We start from the raw sequence: 14994 nt of genomic DNA, 5'->3' as shown, positions 1-14994 counted from the left end.
CCAGGGAGCAGCGGGGCCCGTGAGCCATGGCCGCTGAGCCTGCACATCCAGAGCCTGTGCTCCGCAACAGGAGAGGCTGCAACACTGAGAGGCCCACGTACCGCAAAAATAAATAAATAAATTAATTAATTAAAAAAATATATATATATATATATAATTATTACAAACCACAAAGGAAAAGAGAGAAATAATGACCCATTGATCAAAAATTGATAAATGATTATATCAGAATTTTAAATTTGTGCAACAGAAGACACCATGAATAAGTTAAAAAGCAAACAGCAGTGTAGGAGAAGATGTATAGAGGATCGATATTCAGAACCTTATAAGGAATTGCTACAAAAGGTTAAAGAAACAGGGAAACTAATCAAAAAATAGACAAAGGGTATGAACTTGTAGTTCATAGAAGAAAAAATTTTGTTAGCCATTAAATAGGGGGAAAATCCATTATCATTAGGAATGAAAGATAATTTTAAACTTTTATGATATCAGATATTGAGACATATGAACAGATCCATGCTTTTCAGATGCTAGTTTTCATGTTTAGCCATTTTAGAAAGCAGTATTGCGTGTATGTTTAGTAAAACTAGAAAATGCTCATATCTTACAACCTTGAAATGCTGCTTCGCATGATACATTCTGGGTTCACTCTGGCTTATGGCATCAGAAGACATGTACTAGGAGGCTGAGAGCACAGACTTCAGAGCCAGACCACCTAGTTCAGATTCTAACTGCACCACTTTACTGACTCTGTAACCTTGGACAAGTTATTTAACCTCTCATTAGCTCTGCCTTCTTCTGTGTAAAATGAGGACGATAGTAGTAACTACTTTATAGAGTGAGTGAGTTATACACATGAAATAAGAGAACAGTGGCTGACTCATAGTAAGCACTGTGTGTGATAGCTATTACAATTCACAGCATTTTTTGGAAGAACAAAATATTGGAAACCAGCTATATATTTGTGTTTTGGAGAATAGATAAATGTATCGTTGTCATACAGTTGTGTGCTATATAACCAATAAGAGGATCTAGATCTGTTATAATAGGGGCAGATCGCAGAAACAGTGTTGAGTGAAAAAAAGGCACATAAGTTTTAGACACTTTGAGTATGACAGTATATTAAATTTGTAATTTTTAATTAAAAGACTTTTAATATCAAAAAAATCTAATGAATATAAAATTCTATTTATATAATCCCAAATTTATTTATGACCCTAAATTATATAGGGTCATATAGCCCTAAGACTGAGTATCCTAGTCCCACTTATAGAAATCTGTTCTGCAAAAAAATAACATTGACATGTAAATTATGCCAGGCCCACTGTATGGAAAAGTGAAACAAGAATGATGTAGATATGTATACACAGGCATGGAAGGACATATCACTGAGGGGGAAATGCCAAGATGAAAAGCAGAATGAAAATGTTATGCCAGCTTCATTAAAAAACAAGAGCAAGATTACATTTATTTGCTTAGAAAAATGTCTGGAGAGACATACCAACTGGTAACAGCCATTACCACTGATACAGATCCAGTGCACTGGGGAGTAACACTGGATACGGGAGACTTCATGTACTTTCATATTGTTTGCAGTGTTTACAAAGAGCATGTATTTCTTTCTTTTCTTTTTTTTTTTTTGAATACCCAAACTAGTTTTATTTTAAACATTTACCAAATTTAAGTTGTGCTAAGTTCTGATACATAGACATATGTATCTACATAACTGTATATACATGTGTACATAAATACATACATAATTCACATCTATGGTAATATTTTGAGCTTTACCTATGAAATTAATTTCAATTTGGGTCAAATATTTCATCTTTTGCAAGAAACCTAACTTGTTCATGAAAATCTTGAATCCATCTGAGGTAAGGAATAGAATCCCGGCTAGGACTGGGATATGGGAGTGGGGTATGGTCAGACATGCCGCTAGCCCGTACAGGGTGCATTAGCGAAAATTTGAAAAAGGAGCCACATCGTCTGGGCAGACACGGCCATGCACCAATAAACTCGGCTTGGTGAGTGGGGTAGGATTTCAGCTCCCATTCCCTGCCTTAGCTGGATGCCTTGCACTGGGTGCAACCTGCATGTAGGTGGCAGTCCTAGAGGGATGGCTCAGTGGCGGTGCAAGCAGAAGATGGTGATCTGGCCAATGATCTGTATAGCTCCATTCGTCGCTGGACTGATTTAATTTGTCTGGAGGAGGTTGGTCGGGTAGGGACCTTTTCTTCTCACCACTTCTGATGATTTAGCTGAAGAAGGAGATCTCCCCAATGAAAAAAGTCCATTTTTCAGGTTCAAGTGTGCAGATGGCCGTGCAGCCTCCTAGTGGGCTTTCATGGTTTAATCTTAGGAAATAGCCCAATGTTGATTCTTGAGTCCTAAAAAAAATATGCTGTCAATCTGGTTGTAGATGAGCTTTGCAATTTCCCTTTTCTCTCAGTGCCTCAGCTCGGCCACCTCACGCCAGGGATTGTACGGAGGGGCTGTGTGAGGAGAGAGGAGCGGGCGGGGAGCCACTGGGCTGCGCCCCAGTCCCAGGTGGGCTGGCTGGGGGACCAGGGCCATGCACACCCCCACCTGGATGGCGCAGCCAAGTGGGCACGTGGTGTTCCGCACCCTCCAGGCTGACTCCCAGAACATGTATTTCTTTTTAATTAAAAATATCTTGGGGGACTTCCCTGGTGGCGCAGTGGTTAAGAATCCACCTTGCCGGGCTTCCCTGGTGGTGCAGTGGTTGAGAGTCCGCCTGCTGATGCAGGGGACATGGGTTCGTGCCCCGGTCCGGGAGGATCCCACATGCCGCGGAGCAACTAAGCCCGTGCACCACAACTACTGAGCCTGCGCTCTAGAGCCTGTGAGCCTCAACTACTGAGCCCGCGAGCCACACTACTGAAGCCCACGCGCCTAGAGCCCGTGCTTCACAACAGGAGAAGCCACGACAGTGAGAAGTCTGTGCACCACAACGAAGAGTAGGCCCTGCTCGCCTCAACTAGAGAAAGCCCACACGCCACAGCGGAGACCCAGTGCAGCCAAAAAAAAAATTTTTTTAAAGTAACACATGGTCATTGAAGAAAAATTTGAAGATGTTAACATCAAAAGAAGAGTATAATCATCCAGAACTAACCACTGTTAACATTTGGTGTATAGCCTTCCACTCCTCGGAAAATATGTTTCCACAGAGTTAGGTTTATGCTATGTATGTGTACATGTGTGAATATAAAATAATGTGTTTATATATTGTATATAGAGTTAACATGTTATAAGCATTTTGTTACACATTTTAAAGTATTTGGGAGCTTGGTTCTTAATGACCACATAATATTCCATAGTTATTTACCATTTATATTGTTTCTAAATTTTACTCCAGTATAAATTAAATTCAGCATTTTAAAGGTAGTATTTAAGAGTAGATGACCTTTGTATGTTCAGAAAGAGCTATAATTATTCATGCTCTCCTCTGATAATTTCATTTTTGGGGTTGTAATCTAACGAAACTATATACATACCCATGTGTGCTTGCATGCACACACATAAATACATATGTGTGTATTGTATTTTTAATTTTTTAAATTTTTTAATGAAAGGTCATTGGATGCTTAAAGTAGTGATATTTGTAAAACAAAATTGAAAACAACCAGTAGTAGCAGAATGGTTAGGCAAATCAGGATATATTGACGTTGTATTCATGCATATTGACCTCCTAAAAGTTTGTGAACCCTGTCAGTAACTGGAAAATTATATGCTATAAGAAAAATAGCAGGACTTTCCTGGTGGTCCAGTGGTTAAGAATCCACCTTCCGATGCAGGGGATGCAGGTTCGATCCCTGGTCAGGGAACATACCCACATGCCGTGGGGCAACTAAGCCCATGCGCCACAGCTACTGAGCCTGTGCTCCGCAACTACCAAGCCCTTGCACTCTGGAGCCCACACGCCACAACTACTGAGCCTGCACGTTCTGGAGCCTACGCTCCACAACTGGAGAGCCTGCGCGCTGCAACTACTGAGCCCATGCACTCTGGAGACCACACACCACAATTAGAGAGGCCCACGCGCCACAACGAAGAGCCCGTGCACTGCAACAAAAGATCCCGCATGCTGCAATGAAGATGCCACATGCTGCAACTAAGACCTGATGCAGCCAAATAAATAATAAATAAAAATTTAAAAAAAGAGAAAAATAGCATAGCATGTCCACATAAATTTTTAATTGTGGAAGAACAAGTATTGAGGAGTATTTAACACCTGGGTTTTTTTAGTAGTCTGTTTAGGGCCTTAGTCTGTTCTCTGCGTTAATCTGTGCTGTGATGTGAAGGCATTTCAGCTGCAGTGAAATGAGTATTGTGATTAGCAGTGTGTGCTTTGGTGCCAGACTAGATTGGGGTGTAACTTCTGTCTCCAAAGTACACTGGGCCATGTGAACTTGTTAATCTCTCTTAAGCCTGTTTCTCTTGTGGAAATGAGAGTAAAATAGGTTAATATTTGTAAAGGTCTAAGTTCCTTCAGTTAAGAGATTGGCAAAGATCAGAAGTTTTGATACTCTGTCAGTGAGGATGTGGAAAAAAGTCGGTGTATTCATACATTCTTGGAGGGACTATATATTGAACAGACCTTTTTTGAGAGGTTAATTTGGCACTGTCTGTCAGCATCAACAGTGCACATAACCTTGATCCAGTAATTCCACTTGTAGGATTTCATCCTACAGATGTACTGAATTTGCATGTGTGTGCAGAAACATACCATAATAGGACAGTGAAAGAATGAAAACAATTTAAACATTCATGTATAGGGGATGAGTCAGGTATAATTAGAGTGCCCATACAACGAAATGCTGTGCAACTGTTTGAAAAACGTAGTAAACTTTGTAACGGGGAATGTGGTTGAAAATTATGTCATCTTCTCATCTTGTTCCTCAAACTCGTATGTTCATAAATAAGCATATATTTTGAACTAAATGAATAGCTGCTGCTCTGCACCTTATGTTTTTTACTCAACAACCTGTCTTAGCAGTTGTTCCATTTCAGTACATAACAGAACAGCCTCATTACTAATAGCTGCATAGGATTTTGTTGTATGGGTGTACCATGATGGACTTAACCCATTCTTTACTCATGGAAATTTCAGTTGTTTCCAGTCTTCATTTCTTTATTTCTTATGTAAATTTCCTTGGCTGCTTTGGGCACATACAGGAGTATATTTGTAAGAAAACTTACTGGAACTGGAATTGTTAGGTCAATGAGTAGTCAGGTTTTTTAAAATTAATTAATTAATTTATTTTTTAGAGAAACACTTTATTTTTGGCTGTGTTGGGTCTTTGTTGTTGTGCACGGGCTTTCTCTAGTTGTGGCGAGCGGGGGCTACTCTTCGTTGCAGTGCACGGGCTTCTCCTTGCGGTGGCTTCTCTTGTTGTGGAGCACGGGCTCTAGGCCTGCAGGCTTCAGTAAGTTGTGGCTCACGGGCTCAGTAGTTGTGACGCACGGGCTCTAGGCGTGCAGGCTTCAGTAGTTGTGATGCGCAGGCTCTAGAGCTCAGGCTCAGTAGTTGTGGCACACGTGCTTAGTTGCTCTGCGGCATGTGGGATCTTCCCAGACAAGGGCTCGAACCCGTGTCCCCTGCATTGACAGGCGGATTCTTAACCACTGCACCACCAGAGAAGTCCCCACTTTTTAATTTTTAATAGATATTACCAAGTGGTTTTCCATAGAGATATTTACTAGTTTATACGACCTTGAATAATGTATGAGTGAAAAAAGCAAGGCCCAGGACATTAGAGTGGGATGTGGTCTCATTTATATTAAAAAAAAAAAAAATGGGAGGATGGAATTAGAACATATACTTCTGTGTGCATAGGATATATTTGGAAGGATACATGAGAATCACTCCACAGTTGCTTCTGGGGAGAGGGACTGGGAATTTAATGGAGTGGAAACTTAGCATGGACCTTTTTGTACTGTTTGAGTTTTCTATCATTGTTTATATTACTTTTTCAGTTAAAAAAAACTGATCTAAATAAAATGTGAGAAAAACAGCTAAGTGAATATATTTGGATATATACACTCTTAATTTTTCTTTAATGCATAAGGTCTCTGGGGGATCTGGAGTCAGGCATCAACCCCCGTACGTGCATCCTGGCTGTGACACAAGTTATCAGGGTGGCAGTCATAGTCATTGGATTTTCTTTCTTTTGCATATTGTTATAAATCGTATACATACAATAAAGTATCTTCCTCATAGAGTAAAACAACATTTTGTACTGTAGTGGTTGTTCTAAACAAGAAAGACCATCCTAATGCAGTTGTGTGCTCTGTTTCTAGTTCAGGATGTTTATGATTATTTCCGGGCTGTCCTGCAGCGTGACGAGAGAAGTGAACGAGCTTTTAAACTCACCAGAGATGCTATCGAGTTAAATGCAGCCAATTACACAGTGTGGTAAGTAAGACACCTCGTTAATATTCCCTGTCTGAATGTCGCAGGTTTTAGTTTGGATGACTTTTTTCTTAACGTTAATTTTTATCAAAATAACAATTCACATATGAGTTTAAAAGTCAGAGACTGAATGAAAAATAGCAACCTCTGCTTTATTCCTTCTCACTACAGAGTCCCACTCCCCGGAGGCAACAATTCCTAGGTGTTTTTTCTTAAAATCACCTCTATATTCTAAATCATATGCTTGATTATTTTTAATTTTTTCACTTTAGACATTACTCCTTCTATGGAAGATACAGAGTTCAGTCTCCTATACTGTCTCCATCACAGTAATCAGTTCATGGTTCATGCAGACCCACATTTCATCATATATTTACATTTCCTTTAACAGATTGGCTTTTTTATTTAGTTTTGTTCTCTTTTTACCAGCAAGTTATCTGTCTCCCAGACTCTCTGCTCATGTAGAATGTCTCGTTACTATTGAGCACAGCAGGTGACCCTTCAGTTCCTTCGTTTCTTCTCCAAGGACTTGGGCACCGCGTGTCTGGTCCATAGCTCTTTCCTGTGTCAGGTCCCTGTTTCCTAGATCCCACATCTTTCTCTTTCCTGCTTTACTCTCATTTTATAGACCAGATCCTTGAATAGAAGAAAACTCTTAGAAGGCTGTGATGGAAATTGTTACTGAGGTTTCATAAATTTAAAAGTGTCTTCAGTCTCTTCGAGCTTTAGTGATAGAATTCTAGATTGGAAATCATTCTCCGTTAGATTTTTAAAACTGTCTTTCTGTTTCTTTCAGCCTCTATTGAGAAGATTCCCATTCCTTTGTTTTAACCTTTTCTTTAGCTTTGGGAAATTTTTTTTTTTTTTTTATGTTCTTTTGATAATGTCTTCTCTCTTTCTTCTCTTGGCTCTCTCTGGAAAGCCTTTTAGTTGCATGTTGTACTTCTGAGGTTGTCTTTTCTTACTTTTATCCGTTTTTATTTACTTTTGAGATTTTTTCAGCTTTATCTTCTAACTCTTCTATCTGCACTCATTTTTAATTTGCAAGAGCTCTTTTTATCTTCTCTGAGTATTTTTTTAATAGCATCTTGTTTATTTCATGGATGGGATATGTTTTCATTTTTCTGTTTATTTGTTTTGGTCTCTTTAATGTAAACATTTTTCTCAAATGAATGGTAAATTCTTGGCTCTCCTTTCATACTTACAGTGGAAGCAGGAAAATGATTTGGCATCCCTGCGTGTTGCAGGACTTGTCACCGAGAGGGCTTTACCGTGAAGTTAGTGTGGAGGCATGGCTGTTTTGTTTGACGTCTTCATATGTCAGTATTTCTGGGTCTTTTCTCTTGACTGCTTTGTTTCTCTGAAGAAGAGCTGTCTGAAGAGTGTACATTTGGCTGCCACAGTTCTTGGGGTCAGTTCTGGCAGGGGAGGACAGGGGTGGGGGGCATCTCAGCTGTTCAGTATATCAGCATTTCAAATTTCCTTGTTTCCAGCCTTTACCTCACCCTGCCTTCTGCTGTGTCTGGTATTTCTTTCTGCTTTGGATTTTTCTGGAAAGTAAAGCCACTTGTCTGCTGCCCGGGCTTTTTAAGAAAACCCTAGTCCTCCTTCTCCTACGTGTTTTCTCTACTTTCACAAAACACACTTCACTTCTGGCGCTTCTAGTCACCGAATGTGTGTGGGATTTTTCCCCTACCAAGCAGTTCCCTGTGACACCACCTGGGTGTCCTACAGTTTAACTCAATTCTAACACTGTCTACCTGGAGGTAACATCAGATCCCACAGGTTAAGGGCTCGGTCCCACAAGCCTGCCCCACCCCAATGCCAGTCGCACATCCTGTGCTTCTGACTGGTGGGCCATAAATCAGGGGTTCCACGATTCCCTCCTTGGGTTCAACTGATTTGCTAGAGCAGCTCACAGAACTCAGGGAAACACTTACTTTTGTTTACCAGTTTATTAAATGATATGATAAAACACAGAGATGCACAGCCAGATGAAAAGGTGCATAGGGTGACATCTGGGAGGGTCCCGAGCACAGGAGCTTCTGTTCCTATGGAGTTGAGGTGCATCACCCTCCTGGTACATGGATGTGTTCACCCACCAGGAAGCTCTCCAAATCCCCTACTGTTGGGATTTAATGGTGGCTTCCTTGCATGGACACAATCGATTATTAACTCCATTTCCAGCCCTTCTCCCCTGTCTGGAAGATGGGAGGTGGGGCTGAACATTCTAAGTTTCTAATCAAGGCTTGGTCTTTCTGGTGACCAGGAGCCATCCAGGAGCCCAACCAGAATCACCTCAGTAGAAGGGATGCCCAAGTGCTCTTATCACTGAGGAATTTACAAGGGTTTTAGGAGCTCTGTGTGAGGAAGAAACACACACACACACACACACACACACACACACACACACACACACACACACACACACACAGGTTAGGAGATGTTGTCACCTCTCTGCTCAGGGTTGGGGGAAGGATCTTGGCTGCTGAGGACTCTGTCTACATTTTAAAATGTTTTCAGCCCCACCCTTGACTTTCAGTTTTGGAAATACCTGATACATCTGATTTCTGAACCTTTCTTCCTCAGTTGACAGGTTTTTAGCACTTTCTGGTTTTCTAAGTCAGTCAAAACTATCAGCTTACCATTTTCCATCGTTTTGTTGACCTCTTCCAATTGCTGTGGTATCCCCTCATCCTTGTGGATTTATACCCTTTTTATTTCTTTACTGTCATTTTAGTAGGATTATCTAGAGCTGTTAGGGTGATCATCCATCACTTTATGTCTCTAATATGCACATTTTAGCTTGTAAGAAATTCCTGACTGTACACAGCTCAGAGCAACTTAGAATGCATTTAAAATTTCCTAAGTTTATTTGCTGTTTTCTTAAAAACAGTATACCTGAAATTACCCATATGAACCAGACTGCCTGTATGTGTATGTGCTCTGTGAAGCCTCATTTTCTTTAAACTAATTATAATAGAGAAATACTGTCATTTCCTCTATTCAGCATTTCATTTTAAGAGATAACTTTTAAAGTAGTTTTTTTGGGGGGTGGAGTCAAGATGGCGGTATGGGAAGACACAGAGTTGGCGTCTTCCCACAACTAGGGCGCTTGCTAGACAGTGGTGGGGGACCTCAAAGCCCAAGGAGATGGGAGGAACCCCCAAGTGACCCGGTAGGACGTGGGGGGACTGAGCAGGGAGGAGAAGTGGAGGCCAGACAGGGCCAGCGCCCCTGAGGGGTGGCTGAGAGGGGAGGGGTTCTTATGCCTGGAGGGACACTCGGGCTCAGATTGGAGTGGGCAGAGTGCCCAGCATTTGCCCTACTCACTAGAGCCTGGGAAGCCTGCTGGGCTCCCAGGCTGGGTCCCCCGCCCTCCAAAGCCCCCTCCAGGATGCGTGGGTCCTGTAGGCATAGGAGGGAGGCCAGGGGAGAGGAGGAGAGGCAGCAGGAGGGGCCTTCCAGGATGGCAGGAGCAGGAGAGGAGCAGAAGGTGTTTGCCCCGCCTACTTGGGCCCAGGAAGCCAGCTGGGCTCCCAGGCCAGGTCCCCCGTCTTCTGAGACCAGAGGCAGGCCTGGGTCCCTTCTGTTCCATTGAGCCTAAGCCCCAACCCCCCCCCCACACACCCGCAGGGCCTTTTCCAGCTGTGTGGATCCTAAGCATAGGCCCCGCCCTCTGCCCAAACCTCACCCGTGCTTTGGCCCCACCCTCCACAGCCAAGGCCTTTTCTACCTTTTTTGTTTTTTTCCTTCTGCTCTTGTTTTTTTTTTCCCTTCTGCTCTTGTTTACTGTTGTGATTCTTTTTTACCTTATGGTTGTTTCATCTATATTTTTATTTTTATGTTCTTTCTAACATATCTGTTAGTTTCCTAGTCTAATTTTATTTTTTACTGTTTCTTCTTCTTATTATTATTATTTTTTTTTTTGCTACTCTGCGCAGCTTCAAAATCTTGGTGCTTGAGCCAGGGGTAGGACCAAAGCTCCTGCGGTAGGAGTTCTGAGTCTGAACCACTGGACTAACAGAGCACCTCAGACCCCAGGGAATATTCATCGCAGTGAGGTCTCCCAAAGGTCCTCATCTTGGCACCAAGACCCAGCCCTACCCAACAGCCAACAAACTCCAGTGTTGGACGCCTCAGGCCAAACAACAAGTAAGACAGGAACACAATCCCACCCATCAAAAAAAAATGAGACTGCTAAATACATATCACAGATGAAGGAGCAAGGTAAAAACATAAGACCAAATAAATGAAGAGGAAATAGGCAATCTACCTGAAAAAGAATTCACAGTAATGATAGTAAAGATGATTCAGAATCTCGGAAATAAAATGGAGGCACTGATTGAGAAAATACAAGAAATGTTTAACAAAGATCTAGAAGAACTAAAGAACAAAGAAACAGAGATGAACAACACAACTGAAATGAAAAATACACTAGAAGGAATCAACAGAATAACTGAGGCAGAAGAACGAATAAGTGAGCTGGAAGATAAAATGGTGGAAATAACTGCTGAGGAACAGAATAAAGAAAAAAGAATGAAAAGAATTGAAGACAATCTCAGATAGCTCTGTGACAACACTAAACGCACCAACATTCAAATTATAGGGGTCCCAGAAGAAGAAGAGAAAAAGAAGTGGTCTGAGAAAATATTTGAAGAGATTATAGTGGAAAACTTCCCTAACGTGGGAAAGGAAATAGTCACCTAGGTCCAGGAAGCACAGAGAGTTCCATACAGGATAAACCCTAGGAGAAACACACCAAGACATACTAAAACTAACAAAAATTAAATACAAAGAAAAAATATTAAAAGCAGCAAGAGAAAAACAAAAAATAACATACAGTGGAATCCCCAAAAGGTTAACAGCTGATTTTTCAGCACAAACTCTGCAAGCCAGAAGGAAGTGGCAAGGTATACTTGAAGTGATGAAAGACAAAAACCTACAACCAAGACTGCTCTGTCCAGCAGTGATCTTATTCAGATTTGATGGAGAAATTAAAAGCTTTTCAGACAAGCAAAAGCTAAGAGAATTCAGCACCACCAAACCAGCTTTACAACAAATGCTAAAGACACTTCTCTAGGCGGGAAACACAAGAGAAGAAAAAGACCTACAAAAACAAACCCAAAACAATTAAGAAAATGGTAATAGGAATATACATATCGATAATAACCTTGAATGTAAATGGATTAAATGCCCCAACCAAAAGACACAGACTGGCTGAGTAGATACAAAAACAAGATCCAAATATATGCTGTCTACAAGAGACGCACTTCAGATGTAGGGACACATACAGGCAGAAAGTGAGGGGATGGAAAAACATATTGCATGCAAATGGAAATCAAAAGAAAGCTGCAGTAGCAATACTCGTATCAGATAAAATAGACTTGAAAATAAAGACTGTTACAAGACATAAGGAAGGACACTACATAATGATCAAGGAATTAATCCAAGAAGAAGATATAACAATTATAAATGTTTATGCAGCCAACATAGGAGCACCTCAGTACATAAGGCAAATGCTAACAACCAGGAAAGGAGAAATCGACAGTAACACAATAATAATAGGGGACTTTAACAACCCACTTACCCAATGGACAGATCATCCAAACAAAAAATAAAGAAACACAAGCTTTAAATGACACAATAGACCAGATAGATTTAATTGATATTTATAGAACATTGCACCCAAAAGTGGCAGAATACACTTTTTTTTCAGGTGCACACAGAACATTCTCCAGGATAGATCACATCATGGGTCACAAATCAAGCCTCGGAAAATTTAAGAAAACTGAAATCATATCAAGCATCTTTTCTGACCACAATGCTATGAGATTAGAAATCAGTTATAGGAAAAAGACTGTAAAAAACACAAATACATGGAGGCTAAACAGTGCACTCACTACTAAATAACCGAGAGGTCACTGAAGAAATCAAAGAAGAAATAAAAAAATACATAGAAACAAATGACAACAGAAACACAACCGAAAACCTATGGGATGCAAGAAAAGCAGTTCTAAGAGGGAAGTTTATAGCAATTCAATTTCACCTCAAGAAACAGGAAATGTCTCAAACAATCTAACCCTACACCTAAAGGAAGTAGAGAAAGAAGAACAAAGAAAACCCAAAGTCAGTAGAAGGAAAGAAATCATAAATATCAGAGCAGAAATAAATGAAATAGGAATGAAGAAAGCTATAGCAAAGATCAGTAAAACTAAAAGCTAGTTCTTTGAGAAGATAAACAAAATTGATAAACCCTTAGCCAGACTCACCAAGAAAAAAAAGGGAGGGGATGCAAATCAATAAAATTAGAAACGAAAAAGAAGAAATCACAACGGACACCACAGAAATACAAAGGATTATAAGAGACTACTACAAAAAACTGTATGCCAGAAAAATGGACAACCATGAAGAAATGGACAAATTCTTGGAAAGGTACAATTTTCCAAGACAGAACTAGGAAGAATTAGAAAATATAAACAGACCTACTGCAAGTAATGAAATTGAAACTGTAATTAAAAATCTTCCAACAAAAGTCCAGGGCCAGATGGCTTCACAGGTGAATTGTATCAAACATTTAGAGAAGAGCTAACACCCATCCTTCTCAAACTATTCCAAAAAATTACAGAGGGAGGAACACTCGCAAATTCATTCTACGAAGCCACCATCACCCTGATACCAAAACCAGAAAGAGATATCACGGAAAAAGAAAATTATGGACCAATATCACTGATGAACATAGCCACAAAAATCCTCAACAAAATACTAACAAACAGGATCCAACAACATATTAAAAGGATCATACACCATGATCTAGTGGGATTTATCCCAGGGATGCAAGGATTCTTCAGTATACGCAGATCAATCAATGTGATACACCATATTAACAAAGACTAAAAAGCATGTGATCATCTCAATAGATGCAGAAAAAGCTTTTGACAAAATTCAACACCCATTTATAAAAACTCTCCAGAAAATGGGCAAACCCATTTTCTGGAAATAATCCCATTTACCATTGCAACAAAAAGAATAAAATACCTAGGAATAAACCTACCTAAGGGGGCAAAATACTTCTACTCAGAAAACTATAAAGCACTGATGAAAGAAATCAAAGATGATGTAAACAGATGGAGAAATATACCATGTTCTTGGATTGGAAGTATCAATATTGTGAAAATGGCTATACTACCCAAAGCAATCTACAGATTCAGTGCAATCCCTATCAAACTATCAATGGCATTCTTCACAGAATTAGTGCAAAAAATTTTACAATTTGTATGGAAACACAAAAGACCCCGAATAGCTGAAGCAATCTTGAGAAAGAAAAACAGAGCTGGAGGAATCAGGCTCCCTGACTTCAGACTATACTACAAAGCTACAGTAATCAAGACAGTATGGTACTGGCACAAAAACAGAAATATAGATCAATGGAACAGGATATAAAGCCCAGAGATAAACCCATGCACATGTAGTCACCTAATCTATGACAAAGGAGGCAAGAACATACAATGGAGAAAAGACAGCCTCTTCAATAAGTGGTGCTGTGAAAACTGGACAGCTACATGTAAAAGAATGAAATCAGAACACTCCCTAACACCATACACAAAAATAAACTCAAAATGGATTAAAGACCTAAACATAAGACCAGACACTATAAAACTCTTAGAGGAAAACATAGGAAAAACATTCTTTGACATAAAACACAGCAAGATCTTTTTTGTCCCACCTCCTAAGAGTAATGAAGATAAAAGCAAAAATAAACAAATGGGGCCTAATTAGAGTTAAAAGCTTTTGCACAGCAAAGGAAACCTAATCAAGATGAAAAGACAACCCTCAGAACGGGAGAAAATATTTGCAAATGAAACAATGGACAAAGGATTAATCTCCAGAATATACAAACAGCTCATGGAGCTCAATATCGAAAAACAAACAACCCAATTAAAAAATGCATGGAAGACTTAAATAGACATTTCACCAAAGAAGACGTACAGGTGGCCAAGAGGCACATGAAAAGATGCTCAACATCACTAATTATTAGCAAAGTACAAATCAAAACTACAATGAGGTATCACCTCACACCAGTCAGAATGGCCATTATCAAAAAATCTAGAAACAGTAAATGCTGGAAAGGGTGTGGTGAAAGGGAACCCTCCTCCACTGTTAGTGGGAAGGTAAATTGATACAACCACTTTGGAGAACAGTATAGAGGTTCCTTAAAAAACTAAAAATAGAACTACCATATGATCCAGCAATCCCACTATTGGGCATATACCCTGAGAAAACCATAATTCAAAAAGAGTCATGTACCACAGTGTTCATTGCAGCACTATTTAGAATAGCCACGACATGGAAGCAACCTAAACGTTCATCGACAGGTGAATGGATAAAGAAGATGTGGCACGTATATACAATGGAATATTACTCAGCTATAAAAAGAAACGAAATTGAGTTATTTTTAGTGAGGTGGATGGACCTAGAGTCTGTCATACAAAGTGAGGTAAGTCAGAAAGAGAAAAACAAATACTGTATGCTAATACATGTATATGGAATAAAAAAAA

General features: G+C 40.0%; 1 protein-coding gene across 1 annotated transcript in view; it reads left to right on the top strand.

Moving 5' to 3' along the window:
• FNTA (farnesyltransferase, CAAX box, subunit alpha) overlaps window positions 1-14994 on the top strand; it is a 30390-nt gene that overhangs the window by 4136 nt on the left and 11260 nt on the right. The window contains exon 3 of the mRNA XM_007455461.1: window positions 6325-6439. Coding sequence (XP_007455523.1) covers window positions 6325-6439 — 115 coding nt within the window. The remainder of the gene's footprint in view (window positions 1-6324; window positions 6440-14994) is intronic.

The sequence above is a fragment of the Lipotes vexillifer genome, unplaced genomic scaffold, assembly GCF_000442215.2.
Source record: "Lipotes vexillifer unplaced genomic scaffold, Lipotes_vexillifer_v1.1 scaffold414, whole genome shotgun sequence".
NCBI classification, from domain to species: Eukaryota; Metazoa; Chordata; class Mammalia; order Artiodactyla; family Lipotidae; genus Lipotes; species Lipotes vexillifer.
This window is presented reverse-complemented; position numbering and strand designations above follow the sequence as displayed.